Genomic DNA, 21316 nt, shown 5'->3' with positions numbered 1-21316 from the left:
ATTTGAAGTCTATTTTATCTGAGATTAATATTGCTACACCTGCTTTCTTTTGGCTGTAGCTTGCATGAAATATTTTTTTCCATCCTTTCACTTTCAGTTTCTTTGTGTCCCTGTGTCTAAGATGAGTCTCTTGTATGCAACATATTGATGGTTCATTTTTTTTGATCCATTCTGCGAATCTATATCTTTTAATTGGGGAGTTTAATCCATTTACATTCAACGTTAAAACCGTGAAGGCATTTCTTGAATCGGCCATCTTATCCTTTGGATTATGTTTGCCATATTTTTCCCTCTCTCTATTAATATCCTTTATTGTACCCATACCGAATCTCTTTAGTACTGAACCTTTCTCCAAGTCTCTCTGTCCTGTCTTTGTTTCTCTGTCTGTAGGGCTCCCTTTAGTATCTCCAGTAGGGCAGGTCTCTTGTTAGCAAATTCTCTCAGCATTTCTTTGTCTGTGAAAAATTTAAGCTCTCCCTCAAATTTGAAGGAGAGCTTTGCTGGATAAAGTATTCTTGGCTGGAAATTCCTCTCTCTCAGAATTTTAAATATATCGTGCCACTGCCTTCTCGCCTCCATGGTGGCTGCTGAGTAGTCACTACTTAGTCTTATGCTGTTTCCTTTGTATGTGGTGAATTGCTTTTCTCTTGCTGCTTTCAGAACTTGCTCCTTCTCTTCTATGTTTGACAGTGTGATCAGTATATGTCTCGGAGTGGGTTTTTTTGGATTTATTCTATTTGGAGTTCGCTGAGCATTTATGATTTGTGTATTTATGTTGTTTAGAAGATTTGGGAAGTTTTCCCCAACAATTTCTTTGAATACTCTTCCTAGACCTTTACCCTTTTCTTCCCCTTCTGGGACACCAATGAGTCTTATATTCGGACGTTTCATATTATCTATCATATCCCTGAGGTCCATTTCGAGTTTTTCAATTTTTTTCCCCATTCTTTCTTTTATGCTTTCATTTTCCATTCTGTCATCTTCCAGGTCACTGATTCGTTGTTCAACTTCCTCTAGTCTTGTACTATGAGTGTCCAGAATCTTTTTAATTTGGTCAACAGTTTCTTTAATTTCCATAAGATCATCCATTTTTTTATTTAGTCTTGCAATGTCTTCTTTATGCTCTTCTAGGGTCTTCTTGATTTCCTTCATATCCCGTACCAGGGTCTCATTGTTCATCTTTAGTTCTTTGAGTAGCTGCTCTAGGTGTGTCTCTTCTGGTCTTTTGATTTGGGTGCTTGGGCTTGGGTTATCCATATCGTCTGGTTTTTTCATATGCTTTATAATTTTCTGTTGTTTTGGCCTCGTGGCATTTGCTGACCTTGATAGGGTTCTTTTAGGGTTTGTAGACCAGTTGAAGTCCTTATCTCTAATTTATCAGATCTACAGCTTCGTGGAGTACACTTTCTCTAACTAACCAGCAGGTGGCGACCACGAGCCACCTGTTCTCCACAAGCCAGATCTCCCCTGCTTAGCCTTTTTGGTGAGTGGGGGAGTGAGTCTTGTGGGGCCCAATTGGTGTCCCAAGCTTGCGTGTGTAGTTGGTGTTGCCTGCCCTGTATGTGGGGCGTGTTTCTGGGCAGTCGGGGAGGTTGGGTGGCCCTAACAATCAAATCTCCCTGATGATCCTAGAGTTTTAAAGCTACTGCAATAGTCTAATCCTTCAGTTCAGTCCTGCCACAGTTTGTCTCTGCCACTGACCCACAAGTCTTTGGTTTTGGCGTATGGCTCCTGAGATTTGCAAGTGGGCCCCTCTTCCAGGCTGTGCACCCCGGGTCCTCTGTTGAGGGATGACTGTGCTATGTCACAGGTGAGTGCCGTCCCCCCAGGGCAGTTCTGGGCTGCTGGGCTGTGTTGGGAGGCTCCCAGTCTGCTCAAATGATGGCTGAATGGGGCTCTGTTAATTCACACTGCTCCCCCTTCCCAGCTCTGGGACATTCAGCTGAGGTTGCAGGGAAGGCTAATGTCCACGCCCAGTTTTGTGGTGTGTGCCTGTTATTTGAAGCACTTCCGTCACACTGGGTTGTCTGGGGCAGCTCTGGGCTATGGGGCTGGCGATGGGCAGGAGTGTTTCCTGTCCACCAGGATGGTGGCTGTGAGCGGACACCCCCCTTTTCTTGGGAAGTTGTGTTGTTTAGTGAATTTTCTCAGCCACTGGATTATTGCCTTTTGTCTCAGAGCTCTCTTAGTTCTGCTCTTGACTTGACGTGCCCAAATTTCAATTCTTTGAAGCTTTCTGTATTGAGCTTCTTAGAGTAATTGTTTTAGAAAAAGCAAAAAGGATTTAAAAAAAAAAAAAACCGGCCCTCCTCAGAGATCTAATGGGTTATTGAAATGCTAATAGACAAAGCAACCAGGGCCATTAAGGAAAGGTGCACAGGGCAGAGAGATCAGCCTTGCTTCGGGATTTGCATATGCGCCTCAAGGCCTGATCTCCGCCCTTCCCCTTTCTGTGTTCACCAGAACTCCAAAAATCCTCTGCTTTTACTTTGGAGCTTCTCGTGTTGTTTTCCTTCTATGCCCGTCTCCTCTCTGCTGGGCTGGCTGCTCTCAGAGTCTCTGGTGTCTGGCCTCAGTCTATCTATGGTTGGAGTTTGAATCAGTAGAATGAGTTTCCGATAAGAGCAGCCACTGCAATTCTCCCTTCTCCTTCCTGGAGCTGACAGCCCCTCCTCCCCCGGGACTGAGCCTGGCAGGGAGGGGCGCGGGTCCCCTGGCCGCAAAAACTTACAGATTTCGCTGATCTCAGCAGTTCCACGTTTTCATGAGTGTTGTATGAAGTATGCCCAAAGACAGATTGCTCTGTGGTGTCCAGTCCACGCAGTTCCTGGCTTTTTACCTACTTTCCTGGAGGAGTAACTAAAACATACAGCTCACCAGTCTGCCATCTTGCCCCGCCTCCCTCTGTAGTAAATTAAATATAACTTGCGTTGCTGTGGAGGAAGACGCGGTGGAATCAGCCCCTCTGGGCACTGTGCCACCTGCAGCAGGGGGCTAAAAAGATGAGTAAGAGGCTCTGCAGCCCCCCAGGGACTCCGGCCTCAGGCAGTCTGAACAGTGACCGAAGGCATCACAGAGACGTCTGCTCCCACTGGGGCTGCTGCACGGGGGTACACCTTCTCTTCTTGCAGGTGTGTACCTGCCCATTCTTGGAAAGATTTCTAATAATAAAATTAAAGAGCTTTCATATTTAAAGGGATAAGCTGCCATATATATAAAAATAATTCACTTATACAAAATACTTTGTTTTCCTGCCCATGCCAGAAATATTAGGTACTAGAAGTTAATACCAAGCCGGAACAAAATGAGCTCTGGAAATAGCACAACCCAAGCCTGAAGTGCCAGTAGGAAATAACGATGATGCCAGCACCCCCTCACCTTTATAGCATTGCTGTCTTTTCAACTTTCAGAGGACATTCACTTCTGTAATTTCATTTTCCCCTCTTGGTATTTCTGTTTTGTTGTTTTGTTTTGTTTTGTTTTGTTTTGTTTGGATAATGTATTGGTTTTCTAGGGCTGCTGTAACAAACTAGAAAATTTATTGTTTCATGGTTGTGGATGTTCAAAGTCCAAAATCGAGATGTCGGCAGGGCCATGCTTCTTCTGAAACCTGCAGGGGAGAATCCTTGTTTGCCTCTTCCAGCTTCTGGTGGTTTGCCGACAATCCTCGGCATTCCTTGGCTTGCAGCCACAGCAGTTCAACCTCTGCCTCCAACGTCCCCTGGTGTTCTCCCCTCATGTCTGTGTGTCCCTGTGTCCAAAGTTTCCTCTTCCTATAAGGACAACAGTCGTGTTGGATTAGGGCCACCCCCTAAAGCAGTGTGGGCTCTTAACTAATCACATCTTCAAAAACCCTATTTCCAAATAAGGTCACATTCGTGGGACCTGGAGTTAGGACTTGAACATGTCTTTTTTGGGGGACACAGTTCAACCCACAACAGGTAGGTAGTGATCCCTTGTCATGGTTGATAACACTGAGGCATAGAGAAATTGAGTGGCCTGGCTAGTTAAGTCAGCGGTAGAACCAGCACCATCCTCCGATGGTCCCTGAGTGTTTGGTTTGAGCATGGCTTTCGTTAGTTGCCTCAAGCAAGTAAGCCAGAATTTCCCACTGATTAGTGGTCATATTGATTCTTATTTTGTGACAATTTACCTTTATATCATAATTTTTCTTAATCTGGGTTTCCTCACCTTCTACCTCCAGTCCTGGTGTCAGGAGTAACTCCCAGTGTGGTTGCTGTTGAATTATTGGATGTTCTCTTCTGTGGTGTGAAGTGGACTCAGGTCTCGTGTGTCCCTCCTCTGTTTCAGGTGAAAGCTGCCTTAGACGCTGTGTCCCAGAAGATATCGGCCTTCACGGACATCGGCAACAGCCTTGCCCATGTGGAACATCTCCTAAAGGACCTTGCTAGCTTTGAAGAAAAATCCAGTGTAAGGACTAGACTGCACCCGTCCAAAAAGTTATGGTTTGATGTGTTGATTGGAGGGAGAAAGAAGTGAGGAAAAGATTTGCACATATAACACGAAGAATTGCTTAGGGACGCACAATAGTTTGGCTCCCACCCTGTCCGGGAAGAAGCCACCATGATTCGCCAGCACCTAAAGCAGCCCTTTGGCCGAGTGATGGTCACAGGTGGAGAAGTGGCTGCGGTGCACCCCCCTGCTCGGTCTCCATCCAGACCCCGCCCATGTCCCCGCGTGGAGCAGTTCTAGCTGACAGCACCAGGTGTGCACAGCAGCCCCTTTGTTATAAATCTCTCGCCATCCACTGATTTTCAAAAATGGATACTCTGTCTGTATCGGGTTACTCAAAACGAGTGGCGACTTTGCTTGTAGCATCACAACACACAGAAGACTTTGCCCCCAGAATAGCTTCAGAGATTAGGTGGCATTTAGTTAACCCACAGCAGTAAACAAAGAAAAATGATATACATCCCGATACCTCTGCGACAGATATCCCATTACAGTGAGCTTGCTTAATCTCTCACCAAAAATAGCATCCCCATTGGCAAATAACAGAAATAAAGCTGAATTGATTTTCTGGGGGTGACTTTCTCCCTCAGGTGTCCGTGGAAAGGGCCCGAGCCCTGTCCCTGGAGGGCAACCAGCTTATTGAGAACAAGCATTATGCAGTGGACTCGATTCACCCCAAGTGCAACGAGCTCCAGCACCTCTGTGACCAGTTCGTTGCTGAAATCGGGAAGAGGAGAAATCTGCTCAACAAGTCCCTGGAGCTGCACGGCCTCTTAGAGACGGTAGGTTGATGCGAAGTCAGATCTGCTCAGCTTCTGTTGGCCAAAAACCGACTCTTGATGCCACGTCACCAACTCGTCCTTCATCATTGAGTGGCATCCTATTCATTTACATATTTGAAAACTGATCTCATACCCTTTCTTTGGATTATCCTCTTCCTTACTGGTCTAGATGGTCATGTCCCGATATGTTTTTTTGTTTTCTAAAATTCCATTGCCACAACTAATAAGTTCTCTTAAAGAACCAGAAACTTATCATCCTAGTTATTAAATTGCACTTTAACCTTATCTGCTCCATGTAAATGTAATTCCAGTCCAGTCATGTAGAATATGCTTCTCTTTTTAGTATGCTATATGCCCTCCAGTGGAGTCCTTTGGATATAGCGGCAAAAGAATGACGATGCCGTGCTTTAGATATTTCCCAAAATATAATAGTCAGTGTGGGTTTTGTATTATTTTTGCAGCTGTCCCATAAGGTTGAAATTATTTCAAAATAAAAAGTTTAAGAAAAAAGGAGATAACAGTCAATGGGTCATATGTTAGACAGTGAAATGGGATGTTTAATCAGAGTACATCTGGAAAAGATGGCCAAGATAAAATTTCTAACTCTGTTTTTTTCTCCAAAATGCTTTGTTTCCAGTCTATGAAATGGTGTGATGAGGGGATTTACCTGCTGGCTTCGCAGCCTGTGGACAAATGTCAGTCCCAGGATGGCGCCGAGGCGGCCCTTCAGGAAATTGAGAGGTTTTTGGAAACTGGTGCAGAGAATAAAATCCAGGAACTAAGTAAAATTTATAAGGACTATGAATCCATCCTCAACCAAGACCTAATGGTAATGCTCATTTTAGGCTATTGCTTACAACTCAGTTGTCCTGAATGGTGCAGAATTACGAGTTACAGCAGCCTGGGTACTCCAGAGCTGTTCTTGATATTGAACCAAAACCTGACTCCTTCTAGCTTTTCACTGGCCATCCTAATTCTGCCTCTGGGGCAAACCAGAAGAAATGTATTCCACTGTCTATATTTGAAGGTGGCTGTCATGTCTCTCCCACCAAGTTGTCTTTTCTCGGGGCCTAATACCTCTCCTTAAATGGGGTTCCAGACCCCTCACCCTCCATAGCAACCGGAACTAGACCCCGCCTTGCTACACTATTAATGGACACTGTGGTGTGAAAATTTCAAATTGAAGTTGTGCTTTCTGAGGCTAATTCCAGGCATGATTGTTAAATATTTTTAAATCACTAACATCAACGCTTACAAGATATTTTACTATCCAGTACATTATATCGTTTCAGGAACATGTGCAAAAGGTCTTTCAGAAGCAGGAGAGCATGGAAGAGATGTTTCATCGGAGACAGGTGAGCCTGAAGAAGCTGGCAGCCAAGCAGACGCGGCCAGTACAGCCCGTGGCCCCAAGACCAGAAGCGTTCACAAAGTCTCCCTGTCCCTCTCCAGGTACGCTGCAGGCACGCTTCATTCATTCATTGATTCATTCATTCATTCGGTAAATCATGAGGTGCTACTTTGGGTCTTCAAGGGCTTGGCAAATATGAGATAGCAACATACAAAAATTCCCTTGAAGCCTATAGTTCGTTTCCATTCCCACCACTGTGCCCTAGTTCCGGGTCAGCAGCCTGTGGTCTGCAGGCCAAGTCTGGCCCATCGCCCTTTTTACTATTGTTAATAAAGTTTTATTGGAACACAGCCATGCTCGTTTGTTTACATATTGTCTGTGGCTGCTTTCACGGTAATACCGCAGAGTTGAGTGATGAAACAAAGTCGGTATCGCGCACAAAACTCAAAATATTTACTAACTGTTGAAGAACTTTTCCCTAATTGTTCCTCCAACTCCAGTCCCTTTCTCCCCTTATACAATTTTCCCTCAAACACAGCTGAGATCTCTGCTCCAAAGCCTTTCTGGGCCCTCCATGTCCCAAAGAACCACGTTCAGATGCCTCAGGCTAACAGTTGAGGGCCGTCATGGCCTGGCTGACCGGTCCTTTATCTTACCTCTTCCTGATATCATTCCCAAACCAGTCCTTCCCTAAGGCCAAGCTGGATACCTAGCCATTTTGTCAGTACTCTTTCCTGTCACCTCCATGTTTCAAAATATACTTTCTTTCCTAAGCTCACTGGATTTCTCACGGGAAACCAAGAGTTTAATAGACTTGGAAATATCTACCGCCGTTTTTTTCAGGGCTTCGTCCAATGCCAGTCATTAGTTTGTAAGAGCCCTTGAGAGCCTTCCAACAAGTTGGAGCCAAGAAGACATTATTTTCTGGCCTGTTTGAAAACCTTCTTAGTCAGAAACCTCAGGGCCTTTTCATACTGAAGTTCTTTCCTTTGTCACCTTCTGAATTCCCTCCTCTTAAAATGTTAGCCCAGGTTCCTTTCCCTCTGTAGACATGTGAAATAATGGCATTGCTCCTTAAGATAGTTCTCAATCTTTTCCAAATGAAACAAACCCAATTCCATTCACCTGTCTCATAGTTCCCATTTCCCATCTTCTTATTATTGTGTGTTTCTGAGCTTGTCACTTTTTTTCCTCTGAAAGTTTAAAAAAAAAAAAAGATGGTGGTGGGAAGGTGCTGGCTACTCCTTTATGTTCTTTTTTTTTTTAATTCAGTTTTATTGAGATATATTCACATACCATACAATCATACAAAGCGTACAATCAGTTGTTCACAGTACCATCAGATAGTTGTGGATTCATCACCCCAGTCTATTTTTTGAACATTTTCCTTGTACCAGAAAAAGTGAAAATAAGAATAAAAAAACAAAACTAAAAAAGAACACCCAAATCATCCCCACCCATCCAACCCTATTTTTCATTGAGTTTTTTTTCCCATTTTTCTACTCATCCATACATACACTGGATAAAGGGCGTGCAATCCCCAAGGCTTTCACAATCACACGGTCACCTCTTGTAAGCTACATTGCTATACAGTCGTCAAGAGTCAAGGCTACTGTGTTGCAGTTTGATAGTTTCAGGTCTTTACTTCTAGCTATTCCAATACATTAGAACCTAAAAAGGGTTATCTATATAGTGCATAAAAATGTCCACCAGAGTGACCTCTCAACTCCATTTGGAATCTCTCAGCCCCTGAAATTTTATTTCGTGTCATTTTCCATCCCCCTTTTGGTCAAGAAGATGTTCTCAATCCCGTGACTGGATGATCTTTTTACATCTCTAGGCAGTAAAATGTTAAGTTACACACCTCCTTTCCACTTCTTTCTGAACCAGGCATCCGGAGAGGTTCTGAGAACTCTTCCAGTTCTGAAGGCAATGCACTCCGGCGAGGGAACTACCGGCGAGCCAAGGTGGGTGGGCTCTGATTGCCCTGCCCTCTGACCCCTGCGTTCGTCCTCTGAGCCCCTTCTCTAGGAGTTCCACACAGTCCACCCAAAACTTCCTGGGAAAGCTCAGGCGGTTTCTTGGTCTTTCTTTCCATGATCCTGGTTCTCTATGGTTCTCTGAGCGATTCCACCCACCCCGGCCACACTGGCTCCTGGCAGCAGCCTGCCCGTCATCATCTTTAAATAGAAATACCATGCAGGAACGTGCATCTGTTTCCCAAGAGAGAAATAAGGATAGTCTCTTGTGCCTTAAAAAGCTAAACATCAGCCCATTCCTTTTTGTTTTTAAAGACAACACACTGCATTTTCCTTTTTTCCTCAGAGTGAAATGAATGAGAACCAACAGGTCAGAAGTGGCTCCACAGGGGATGAAGAAGAAAGCCTGGCCATCTTACGAAGGTGGGTAAGATTATTTTCTCAGTCATCACTGCGTGACTCTGAGTTCGAGATATTATAAATGAGACCCACCCGGATCACAGCCATTGGACAAGAAGTGTTTCCAAATATAAATAAACTAAAGATGGTATGATAGATCAGCTTCTCCAATTCTGCAATTGGAGCAAAATTGGCATTATGAAATGTACACAGTATACATATCCATTTTGCATATCCATATCTGATATGGAGAGATTTGCATTTTTCCTAGAAAAAGTTATATTTTGCCCTAGTGATTCTCAGGCCATGGACTTCAGTGATTCCAGATGGCTCAGATTCTCCCTTCACCACAGCGCCAGGATGGAAAGACTGTGGTGCAATACAGCTCTCTGAGACTCTGGGCCATGTCCTTCCAGATCAAGTCAGCATGTCCAAAGCCAGACTCATAATCTTTCCTCCTTGAACAGAACTCCTGATCCTTAATGGACTATCCACCACCACCACCCCATCCCCCACACATGGATCCTTAGAGCCTTTCTTGACTCCCCCCCACCTCCAGGCTCCACATAACTGTGCATCAATTCTCTTTCATAACCTCTCTCCCATCCTTCTCTTCTTACCTGCCAACCAGGCACCACTTGGCTGAGCATCTTGGTATCACACATCTACACATTTCTACAGCATCCTATAATCCTATCCTTCCTTTGGGGTCACCCATCCCCACCCTACTACTTCCAAAGAGCTGCTATGATTGCATCTCCCCTCTGCACAGAGAAACTCGATGGAGGAGGCGGGGGACTGAAACTTAACGGTGAATGTCCTTTCCAGTATCTTTCTGAACATCAGCTTTTGCTTTTCCCCTATAGAACCCCTACCTTCCAGCTAAACTGGAATATTCACCATTTCACAAACTCAGCCTGCGTTTTGCTGCCATAATGCTTTTATACATTCTGTGATCTGTATTTAGAATGCACTTTTCCCTGCTCTCCCTATCAAAATCCTACCCATCCTTCAATGTCCAGCTAAATTCCTCCATTCCCAATGCAGTCTTCCCTGAAGTAACTTCTACCTCTTCCTTGTTCATATTATACTCTGTGCTCCCAGAGAAGTTGCATTTACCTTGCCTTCTTCTCTGAAGTGCTATGGGCAATAGATGAGAGAAGCTACATGGCAGTTCTCAAAGTCTGGTTATTTGTACCACCCGCATGCAATTTCAATACACAGACAACCAGGATGCCAGGAAACATGTATTTTACTCCTTATAAATACCTATAAGTCATGCTCTTGGTTCTGTTCATCTTTCAGGTCCCCATAGCATATAGCATATAAATGCTTAATAAATATCATTGGGTGAATGTTCAATTTTGGATTAAAGTAAAGGGAATGATCATAAGGTGCTAGAGAAGAGAATGTCTCCAGCCACTAATAAAATTCTCCATTTGCCACCATCATTAACAGGAAGCACCATTCAACATTCTCGAGCAGTGCCGTCCAGTAGCACTCTCTGCAGGGATAGAAGTGCTCTCTGTCTGCAATGTCCAATACAGAGCCACAGCCCCATGTGGCTATTGAGCACTTGAAATGTGGCTAGTATGACTCAGGAACTGAATTTTTTATTTTATTAATTTTAATCAATTTAGGTTTAAATAGCCACATATGACAAGCAGCTACTGTAATTGGCCCACATAGTTCTAGAACCTCAGTCTCTGCATAGCCCTCCAAATCCCCAGAGATTCCTGGGTGCTCAAATTGAGGAACAAGTTGTATATACCAAAAAGCAATTCCCTTTCTCAGTCCCTTTTAGCCTTATGAAAGAAAGACCTTTTTGGTCCAGGGCCAGGAAATGTAAGCACAAAGTAGAAAATAGAAAATGGCCACATGCCCATTAAATTCACTGTAGGTGACAGTCCCCAAAGCTCAGACCCCAGCATCGTTAGGCATGAGCAGAATCATGCATACCGGGCACTGATGAGCTGGCACGGCCAGATCTGCCTGGACATAACTCTTCGGACTATCTCAGTTTTTAATATTTGCATTGGATATGTCTGCCGATGTAAGCTTGGAACCAAGTTCTTCTCTTTGCATAACCCCAAAATGAACAACGAATAAAATTTATTCTAAGCACTCTAGCACGGAGGTTTACACAGGCAGCCGTCTTTTTGAGATACCCCCAGAGAGCCTTGGCAGTATCTCTCTGGAGGGCTCAGAAAACAAAGTAGAATCTAGAATTAGAATAAACTGACCTTGTGGGCAAAAGCTGAGTCTTCTGAGCTCAAGGAACTTAAGGCAAAAGAAGAGCAGGCTGTCCAAAGGCCTCTCGGACAGAGAAACAGCGAGTGCCAGGGCCCTGAGCTAAAAGGAATGAACATATTTCCTTTTCCACCCCTCCAGTGTGTGAGTGTGAGAGATCCGTTTATTCCCCTGCCACCTTATGCAAATTTAGGTACATGGCACACTTTGAACTACAGGGCTGAGTGTCTCATTGAGTGCTGCTAAGTGTTTGGAAATTGGCCATGCTTGATGATCTGGACCCAGGAACAACCCATTGACTCAAGTTTCTGGCTTTTAAAATAGGTAACTTTATGGTAGGCAGTTAAAAGGCTATCCTTGTCCATAAAACAGTATCTGATCGGCTGATTTTTAAGCCCAGTTCTTCTCTGGAATTTTATAGCATTATGGGTGCATAGTAGTTCAACAAGCAGTACCACATACCTGCTATGTGCACGAGAATGGTGGTGGACCCTAAAGCTGCTAAAATAACACCAGAGCCACAACCCTGATCTCGAGGTGAGATGAGGAAAGTGCAGGTGGCTCTTGCACAAGGAGGCATTAAATGCTACAGGTGAGCCTCCGTGAAATACAGAGGGATTTCAGAGGAGATAAGGGTTCTTCTGGAAGCAAAACTCAGGGCAGGCTCATAAAGGAGGCAGGATTTGCATCTTGAGGGATGGGCTGATTTGGGTATGTGGCTGGAAACCTGCATGAGGAATCGGAGCTGCTTTTGTGCAGGTGGATGTGGTGGGACCACAGAGCCAGGAGGTGGGGTGGGGAATCCGTCCCTGGAAGGCCTCAAAGGCCTGGCTCAGGGCTGCTAGACTGTTCCAGTTCGTTCATGAAGAACTGGGGGAAATTAATCCAGCCACATTCTGCAGAATGAGAGAAGGGCAGTCCCTGAGGCCGGTCTGGGCCTTGCACTGAGCCTTGCCTCCAAGCCCCGTGAACCCTGGGAAGGTCATTAGCTTCTAGGTGTCTTGGTTTCATTGTCCGCAGACAAGAGTTTAGACTAGATTATTTGTGTCATCCCTTCCAGCACTAACATTTCATTCGTTCTCCATGTCCATCCCCTGGGCTGTCTGCAGGCACGTGATGAACGAGCTCCTTGAAACGGAGCGAGTGTACGTAGAAGAGCTGCTGTGCGTCCTCGAGGTAAGCTTGCACTTGAGGAAGGGCTGGGGGTGCCCCAGACACCCTCACTGGTAACCCGATCGGCTGGGCTCACTTTGCCCTGCGTAGCTTAGTTTTTAAATTGCTGTTCCACCAACTCGAATTGTTTTTAAATTTAAATTGATGAATTTAAATTATTTTTTTAAGTTCTTAAATTGCCTATGTTCACCAAAAAGCCAATGAAAAAATATTCATAGCAGCTTTATTCATAATAGCCAAAAACTGGAAACAACTCAAATATACATCAAGAGGACAATGGACAAAGGAGTTTGAGGTGTATTTGTACAGTGGGCTACTTATCATATAGCAATGAGAAAGAGCCACTGTTACATGCAACGAAAGGATGAATCTCACAAGCATAACGATGAGTGAAGGAAATCAGACAAATAAAGAGTATATTCTGTTCAACTCCATTTATGTGAAGTTCAAAACGAGGAAAACTAATCCAGGTTGAAGAGGTCAGAATGAGCCAGGAGGGGACACAAGCCGGGAGAGGCCTTTGGGTTCTGGAAACATCTATCTCTTCAAATGGGTGGTAGTTACATGGGTATATACACCTGTAAAAATTCACCAAGGGGTACACATAAGATTTGTGCCCTTCAAATAAAAGTTAAACTTCAATTAAGAAGCTTAAAACGGGAGGATGACCCTTCCCCCAGCCAGAAAAAATGGATGCTGTTTGGAATTCATCCATGTTGTGTGGATGTTTGTTCAGATAATCATCTCAGAAATAATCAGTAAGTAAATACTAGGTGGATTTGCTCTTTGAAGGCCAAGAGAACATCACCTAACCCTGCTGGCCGGTCACACTGCAATCTGTGGCATCTGTTGCAGGCTTGAACCAGGTTACTTTTTTTTTTTTTTTTTTTTTTAAATCTTCATTTTATTGAGATATATTCACATACCACGCAGTCATACAAAACAAATCGTACTTTCGATTGTTCACAGTATCATTACATAGTTGTACATTCATCACCTAAATCAATCCCTGACACCTTCATTAGCACACACACACACAAAAATAACAAGAATAATAATTAGAGTGAAAAAGAGCAGTTGAAGTAAAAAAGAACACTGGGTACCTTTGTCTGTTTGTTTCCTTCCCCTATTTTTCTACTCATCCATCCATAAACTAGACAAAGTGGAGTGTGGTCCTTATGGCTTTCCCAATCCCATTGTCACCCCTCATAAGCTACATTTTTATACAACTGTCTTCGAGATTCATGGGTTCTGGGTTGTAGTTTGATAGTTTCAGGTATCCACCACCAGCTACCCCAATTCTTTGGAACCTAAAAAGGGTTGTCTAAAGTGTGCATAAGAGTGCCCACCAGAGTGACCTCTCGGCTCCTTTTGGAATCTCTCTGCCACTGAAGCTTATTTCGAACCAGGTTACTTTTTTTTTTTTTTTTTTTTTTATAAAAGGGGGTTTATTTGGTTACACAGTTATAGTCTTAAGGCCATAAAGTGTCCAAGGTAACACATCAGCAATCGGGTACCTTCACTGGAGGATGGCCAGTGGTGTACGGAAAACTTCTGTTAGCTGGGAAGGCACATGGCTGGTGTCTGCTCCAAAGTTCTGGTTTCAAAATGGCTTTCTCCCAGGATGTTCCTTGCTAGACTGCAGTTCCTCAAAAATGTCACTCTTAGTTGCACTTGGGGTATTTGTCCTCTCTTAGCTTCTCTGGAGCAAGAGTCTGCTTTCAAAGGTCATCTTCAAAATGTCTCTCATCTGCAGTTCCTGTGCTTTCTTCAAAGTGTCCCTCTTGGCTGCAGCACCTCTTCAAAACGTCACTCACAGCTGCACTGAGTTCCTTCTGTTTGTCAGCTCATTTATATGGCTCCACTGATTAAGGCCCACCTGAATGGGTGGGGCCACGCCTCCATGGAAATTATCCAATCAGAGTCATCACCCTCAGTTGGGTGGGGCACATCTCCATGGAAACACTCAAAGAATCACAATCTAATCAAAACTGATACATCTGCCCACACAAGATTATATCAAAGATAATGATGTTTGGGGGGAAATAATACATTCAAACTGGCAGAGTCTATGAAAACCAGCTGAGGGTCCCTGAGACCAGACCCCTCTTGTGCCCTCAGTAAAACTGGTCCCAAGTGGAATGAGTGACAGTAGGAGACGATGGGAAGGAAAGAGACAAAGGGAGATGGAGGGAGGTAGAAAGAGGAGGAGAAAAGGGGAGGGGGATGGAGTGAGAAAGACAGGGAGGAGAAAGACGGCATTGGTAAGAGATAGACCCTGAGGGCCCCTCAACCTTGTAGGACAGCCAACATGACTCTGACAAAAGCCAATCCTAGTCAATGTGGCAGACTCTTTCCCATAATCTGTCAACTTTAAAACTGGTCCCAATATGAATGAATGAGAGAGAGACAGAGACAGACAGAGAGACACAGAGGGAGACTGAGTGATTCAGAGACTCACAGGGAAAGAGAATTGCTTATAGGTAGGAAATGAAATTCATTCATTCCTGCACGGGAGTCTTGGAAAGGAAGACAATTAGAGAGTTCAACCCATTTCTTCAGTTTGGCAGAGCCTTCTGACATTGTCCATTAACTCTAATAGTCAAGGCCACTGATCCTCATCTTCCCACCATCACCATCTGGCACAGAAACTATAGAGACTTAACAGGGAGGTGGGGGAAAAGAGATTTCCTAGTTAGAGGAGATACGCCCAGGGAGGGGCAGGTAGTGAGCCAATGATATGCACCTCTCAACATCCCCACCTCTCAGCCTCTGAAAGTTATGAAAATGTTAAAATAAAGTCTATTTTTCAGAATTCTTGGGGAGGATGGTTGTGTGAGACACTCTGCCCTGATTCTGATGTAGACTCAGGCTCTACTCTTCCTCTGGTTCAGGACACTTTCTTAGTGCTTCTCCCCCAGTGCCACACTATCCCTCCATACCTCACCTTAGGCATTTTAGGTTACAGGATTGGGGTCCCAGGCCTCACAGAGCAGCTCCACTCCATCATCTCCTAGGGGATTATGACTCAGGCCCACATCTTGCACTTGTGGACTGTTCTTGAATCCAGAGGAGAGATTCCCTACAACAGGCAGTAGTGAGATGACAATCCTTCAGCCTGATTTGGGCTCAGGCCCAAATCTTGCAGGTGTTGAGTGTTCTTGAGTGCAGAGGAGATTCTCCACAAGAGGCAGCAGTGGGAATGACAATCCTTCATGCTTGATGTTGGACTTGTAGTCTCCAAGTCATTTTCTTGCTTATTCCCCAATCCCACAGACTTAGGCTCTTTCTATACCTGGAGGGTGAAAGAAGAGTATGATGGGGGTGGGGTGTTGCCTGTGAACTGTGCTATGTAAGCTCACAATACAAATACTGCCCTTGTCTGGGGCTCCCTGGGAAGCCCAGGCTTGCACTGCTGATGAGGGAAAGGGGACATCCCATCAACCACTGATGAGTCCTAATGTGGGGATATTTCATCTTCATGTGGGCAGTCTTGATAAAACTTTTCCACAGAAGAATTGTCTGTGTAGTAAAACAGGGCAAGGCTGATCAGGTTTGGTTTCATGAGCACAGAGAACAGCTTTTTCCAGGTATCAGCATCCAGTTCAACCGCGGTCCCAGGTCCCGCGCTTCCTCTCTCCTCCGCCCGCGTCGGTCCGCGGTTCCCGCCAACCTCACCCGCCTTCCCCAGGTTACTTTTTAAATGGCAGCTGCAATTCAGAATTTCCTTACTGACTTTTTTCCTTGTTTGCAGGGCTATGCCGCTGAGATGGATAATCCTTTAATGACGCATCTCATCTCATCAAGCCTTCAAAATAAGAAGGATATTTTATTTGGAAATATGGAAGAAATTTATCACTTTCATAACAGGTCAGAGGCCTTCCTCTTATCACATGTACTTATGCAATGATCTCTCTTGCTTCTGAGCAGCTGAAACCAGAATGTATGTTCTGGGTTATGATTTACTGGTGAATATTCCTTATCTTCCTCTCTTAAGGGAGGATAAACTCACAGGTAGGCTCTAGACGTGAGAAATGGATTTTAGGTGGGACATTTCCTGAGTATATTCTCAGTGCTGAGTGGCTCCCTGGCTTGCTGATGAAGGCCCAGGAGTCGACTGAATTATAAATGAACCACATGGCCAGCCTGTTTCCTCACCGTGGAGAGGATGGATTTGTGCCATCCCCTAAGTGCACCCTGTCATGTCAGTGCCCTGCTCCACTCGTGTCTTCTTCCCCATCCTGCTGGGGGAGCAGAAATCAGTTCTCCCCTAAGATATATGCATTTGCACTTTGGGGAGGCACTGATGGCCAGATCACTAAGCAAGGCCTGTTTTGTTCCCCAAAACCCCTGCTTAGACAAGATGGCGACATGAGAGGTTCCTTTCCTACCCATCCTCTCCCTCTTGCTCTCAAGAGGGGACCTCTTTGTCTCTGAGAGCAATATGTGGCCTCTTCTTGGCTTTTGGAAATTATGGATGGCCCTTCTTGGGTTGTTTACCCTTTGCTCTTCTTAGCTATTTTATTGCTTTCTTTAATACAATTTATGGGAGCTCGTGGGAAAGACGCTGAATAGGTAGAAATACAGAGTGCAAGGAGAAGCAGACAAATGCACTACAAATTATTTAGTGTCCTGAAAAGAAAGCCAGCTGTGAATGACCCTAGCCCTTACACCAGCTGTGCTGTCGGGGAGGGGGCGGGATGTGGGGATCGCGGCTCCCACCCTCCCCTGGACTTGTCACGAAGGCTTCAGGGGCACTTGGGACTGTGTTTCATTGCATGTTTTCTGCTCCTCTGTCACTGCTGTCTTTCGCCCCACCCATTTATGAAGGAAGTAGCACCTTGTCCCTTGAACCCAACCCCTGGGATCCTTCCCTTTCCGCAGAGGCTGCGGAGAACCTCGGGAACTAAAACAAGCCAATAGCCTGGTCCCTTGGCGGCCATCGGGCTCCAGAGGCCCCTTGTGGTTCTGAGTTGTCGCACCAATGTCGGTGAATTTCTCCACGAGCTTTCTCATGCTGGGAGTTTACCCCCGGATGAATGAATGCAAGTCAGAAACAGAGGTGCAAATTCAGCATGAGGTTACAGGCAATGCTGTGTGGTGTGACCAGGGATCCCTGGTCGGAGCCAAGACTTCTGAGTTATGTCTGGAGAAACCACAGGTCTATAGCCAGGGGCTTAACTTCCAGAATAGGACAAGGGAACTGGGTTTAAAGGACCCCTAACCACTTCCACCTCTGTCTATGCCTATGACTTCTCTATTTGATTATCCTATAACTTCTCTATTTGATTATCCTATATATTTGTGCTGATAATAAAAGAGCTCTCCTTTTTATTTTGTGCAAACTCCACATGCCAAAAGCTTAGAGAGAAATCCCGATTGTTCACCTGAGAAATTTGCTGAAACCAGGATTCCTGAGGATGATAGATATAGATGGAAGGTTTCTCAAATCGGATGATATTTTATTGCCATGCAAAATCGCTTGAATTGTCCAGAGTAAAGAATAAAAGTCTTCCTGAAAATATTTATTAATTTGTTACAGATGCTGTCTTATTCAGGTTGTTTTTCATCTGACCTAATAATTTTCTTTGTCTAGAATATTCCTGAGAGAACTAGAAAACTACATAGACTGCCCAGAACTGGTTGGAAGGTGTTTTCTAGAAAGGGTGTGTATTTTAAAAATATATGTAATTGTCATGCTGTGCATCTTAAAATTACTAAATAATGACTTTAAATTCTATTACAGTTCCCATTTTAACCAACTGAAACTACAAGGTGCAAATGTTTCTAATTGGGCTGGGATGACACAATACTTGTTGGTTGGGCCAAAAGATTACCATTTTTTTAAAGTCCCAATGACTAATTCAAGAAAGAGAAAAACTACAAAATGCAAAGATTTTATGTATGCAATAATTACATAATGTTTAAATTTTCATTGCAAATTTTATTTTTAGATAAAGCCAAGCTTTTTATATGCTTTTCTGTCTTGCCCTAGTTAAGAGCGTCTGACCTTGGATAAGGCACGTGGCCTCTTGAGCCTTATTTTTCTCATCTGTAAAATGGTAGACATCCCGCCTTCTCACAGGGCTGTTCAGAAGATCAAATGAAATGCGAGCTTTGCGAAAAAGCTTTGGGCTGCTGAATATGAGGATCTTTTATCTTCTGTACACAGTCCTGTTTTATCCTATTATGTTGATTGTCATAAACTACTAGTATAACAATATGGAAAATGTAGCTCATTAACAGCAGTAAACTTAACTAATTTTCATCAAGTAAAGAAGCTAGAGGCTAAAGGGGAGGGAGAGAAGGGGGCACCATGTATGTTTTGACTTGGCCTAGCTGCTATGACTTTTTCTGATGCTCTTTTGAGAACTGGGGTGGGGAGAGTCATTCTCTGGGTGTGTGGTTCTCCAAGTGGGGGGCCCAGATCAGCAGCCTTACCATCTCCTGGAATCTTGTTAGAAATGCATATTCTCAGGTTCCACCCCAGACCTACAGAATCAAAACCTCTGCGTGTGGGGCCTGGCAATCTGCATTTGAACAAGCCTGCCAGATAACTCTGATGCACGCTTGAGTTTGAGAACCACGGCACTGTAGCCTAAGCTCTGGAAATTCTTTCTTGAGAAAGTAGGAAGTCTGTGTTGGGCCAGCCTACATTATTCAACAATCTGTTATTCCTATGGCAAAAAAAAAAAGCCAGCCATGTCGAGCTGATTTTCTTTTATAATATAAGAGGTATTAGGACTGAGACAGACCTGGGAAACGAACTCCGGGTGGGAATTATTACCTGGCTGCCCAAAGAATAAGGAATGTGGTGTCTGAGATGGAGGAAGGCGAACTGGGATTCAGGAAGAGGTCACATGGGTAACATAAAGGGCAGGCTGCAGTTTGTCGCCTTGCCTTCTGTTCCGTGTTATTCCACATTGATTCTGGGGTTTGTGTGGTTTGCTGACATTAACCATAGGTTGTCATCAGCAAGATTAAAACGCGGGGGCAGGCAGCTAGCAAGAGGCTTTCCAAGCCCCGGTGTTCTATTTTCATGTCCTCTTTCAGGCCTGTTGCCATATTCTGGCTGTCTTGGAGCTCTCTGCAGTAAAGGTCAATGAAGGCACATTGGTCAGGCACAGCTCTGGACAGTCAAAGGCCAGGACAAGAAAGACTCTGAAGTGAAGAGGAGGGGAGGGGCTAAGCCACTGGGGATCCCATCCTGCTTGTTCAGGATCAAAAGTGAGCCAGGATGAAAGCTGTAGTCTAAGGCTCCAGCAGGAACCACTGCCTGAGATTGGATTTGCCCCTAAAATACACTTGGAGAAACTGGCAAAATAACATAAGTAGTTTGCAAAACTGCTAGGAAGGACTCTGGAAGTTCAATTAAAGACAAAGCAAAATAACACCTATTACACATCTTCAAAAGAATAGTATACAGCAGTGCCCCTTCTCCACTACAGATCTCAGTGCAAGGCGGGACCATGGGCTTCCTTTATTAAAAAGCCAATAGGACATTGTCACAAAGCATTTTCCACCTTACAGTAAGCCGTTCTCCAGTGCACTGCAGAAATAGCCATCCATAATTGTTTAACTTGAGGTGCCTTTATATGCTCGCTACTGAAACATCTTGTAACATGTGGGTATTTGTCCCTCCTGGGTCCAGATGGAAGAGTTTCAGATTTACGAGAAGTATTGCCAAAACAAACCCCGATCAGAGAGCCTCTGGAGACAGTGCTCCGACTGTCCATTTTTTCAGGTATGTTCCTGTCTTCGTTTGCCAGGCTGCTATGACAAATACCAGTGGGTTGTCTTAAACAACAGGAATTTATTGGCTCATGATTTTGAGGCTAGAAGAAGTCCGGAATCAAGGTATCAGCAAGGCTTGCTTTCTCCCCAAAAACCTGTAGCATGCTGGTGGCAGATGCGGCAATCCTTGGGGTTCCTTGGCTTGCAGCTCTGCCTCCCCTCACATGGAGATGTCCTCTCCTTTCCAGCTTCTGTGCCTTTCCAGTTTTCTTTATAAGGGCTCCAGTGATGAGGATGAAGTTCCACCCTGGTTCAGTTCACTGCACCTTTGCTAGAAATAACAACTTCAAAAGGTTCTGTTTACAGTGGGTTCACACCCACGGGACATGGATTAAGATTAAGAACACGTGTTTGTTGGGATACCTATTTCAATCTACCACCATTTCCGATCCCTTCATTAGAATATCATTTCATTTACTGGTTGACTTTTTAAATAAAGAATAATGAAAATTATCTCAACGAAAAGTTGTTTGTTTTTTCTTTTTCAATTGGTTTCAGGAATGCCAGAAGAAACTGGACCACAAGCTGAGTTTGGATTCTTACCTACTAAAGCCTGTTCAGAGAATAACCAAATATCAGTTATTGCTCAAGGTAAGAAACCCCAAATGACAGTCACATCTTAGTACAAAATTCTTCACCAAGACGACGAGGCCCTTTGCAGCCTGACCCACCCTCCCTCCTCTGGCTCACCTGCCGCCTCCCCAGCCGTCTGCATCACCCACCCAGGTGTACTTGCCAGGCTGTCCCCGGGACCCTCCCCAGACCATTTCTCAGCCCAGGACTCAGGCTTCTCCCCAAACCTCCCCTCCCGTCCAGGCCTGCATCGAGACGTCTCTCTCACAGACACTCACTGAGGGCCTGCCATGAGCTAGCTAAGGTGCCGGGGATGCAAAGGTGAACGAAAGTCCCAAGCTTTACGGACTCATGTCCTGTGGCTTTCCAGTCATATCGCCCCGTAATTATTTGCTTATACATTGGCGTCTCCCTGACAGTGAGAGCCTTTGAAGGGCAGGGGGTCTACCCTGTTGGTCCTTGCTGGCGCCCAGCAGAGGTGCCTCAGTAAGCCTGAGTGAGTGAATGAATGATGTGCAGAGACACTCTTTTAACCATAAGTG

General features: G+C 44.6%; 1 protein-coding gene across 14 annotated transcripts in view; it reads left to right on the top strand.

Moving 5' to 3' along the window:
• Nucleotides 1-21316, top strand: part of MCF2L (MCF.2 cell line derived transforming sequence like) — a 334795-nt gene that overhangs the window by 300554 nt on the left and 12925 nt on the right. For all 14 annotated transcript variants that reach the window (XM_037799621.1, XM_037799618.1, XM_037799615.1 and 11 more), the window contains 11 exons: nucleotides 4312-4431; nucleotides 5064-5255; nucleotides 5893-6084; nucleotides 6548-6707; nucleotides 8497-8573; nucleotides 8932-9008; nucleotides 12344-12410; nucleotides 16162-16277; nucleotides 18004-18073; nucleotides 20059-20151; nucleotides 20700-20792. In XM_037799621.1, the coding sequence (XP_037655549.1) occupies nucleotides 4312-4431; nucleotides 5064-5255; nucleotides 5893-6084; nucleotides 6548-6707; nucleotides 8497-8573; nucleotides 8932-9008; nucleotides 12344-12410; nucleotides 16162-16277; nucleotides 18004-18073; nucleotides 20059-20151; nucleotides 20700-20792 (1257 nt within the window). The remainder of the gene's footprint in view (nucleotides 1-4311; nucleotides 4432-5063; nucleotides 5256-5892; nucleotides 6085-6547; nucleotides 6708-8496; nucleotides 8574-8931; nucleotides 9009-12343; nucleotides 12411-16161; nucleotides 16278-18003; nucleotides 18074-20058; nucleotides 20152-20699; nucleotides 20793-21316) is intronic.

Source organism: Choloepus didactylus, chromosome 12 (genome assembly GCF_015220235.1).
Source record: "Choloepus didactylus isolate mChoDid1 chromosome 12, mChoDid1.pri, whole genome shotgun sequence".
Lineage (NCBI taxonomy): Eukaryota > Metazoa > Chordata > Mammalia > Pilosa > Megalonychidae > Choloepus > Choloepus didactylus.
This window is presented reverse-complemented; position numbering and strand designations above follow the sequence as displayed.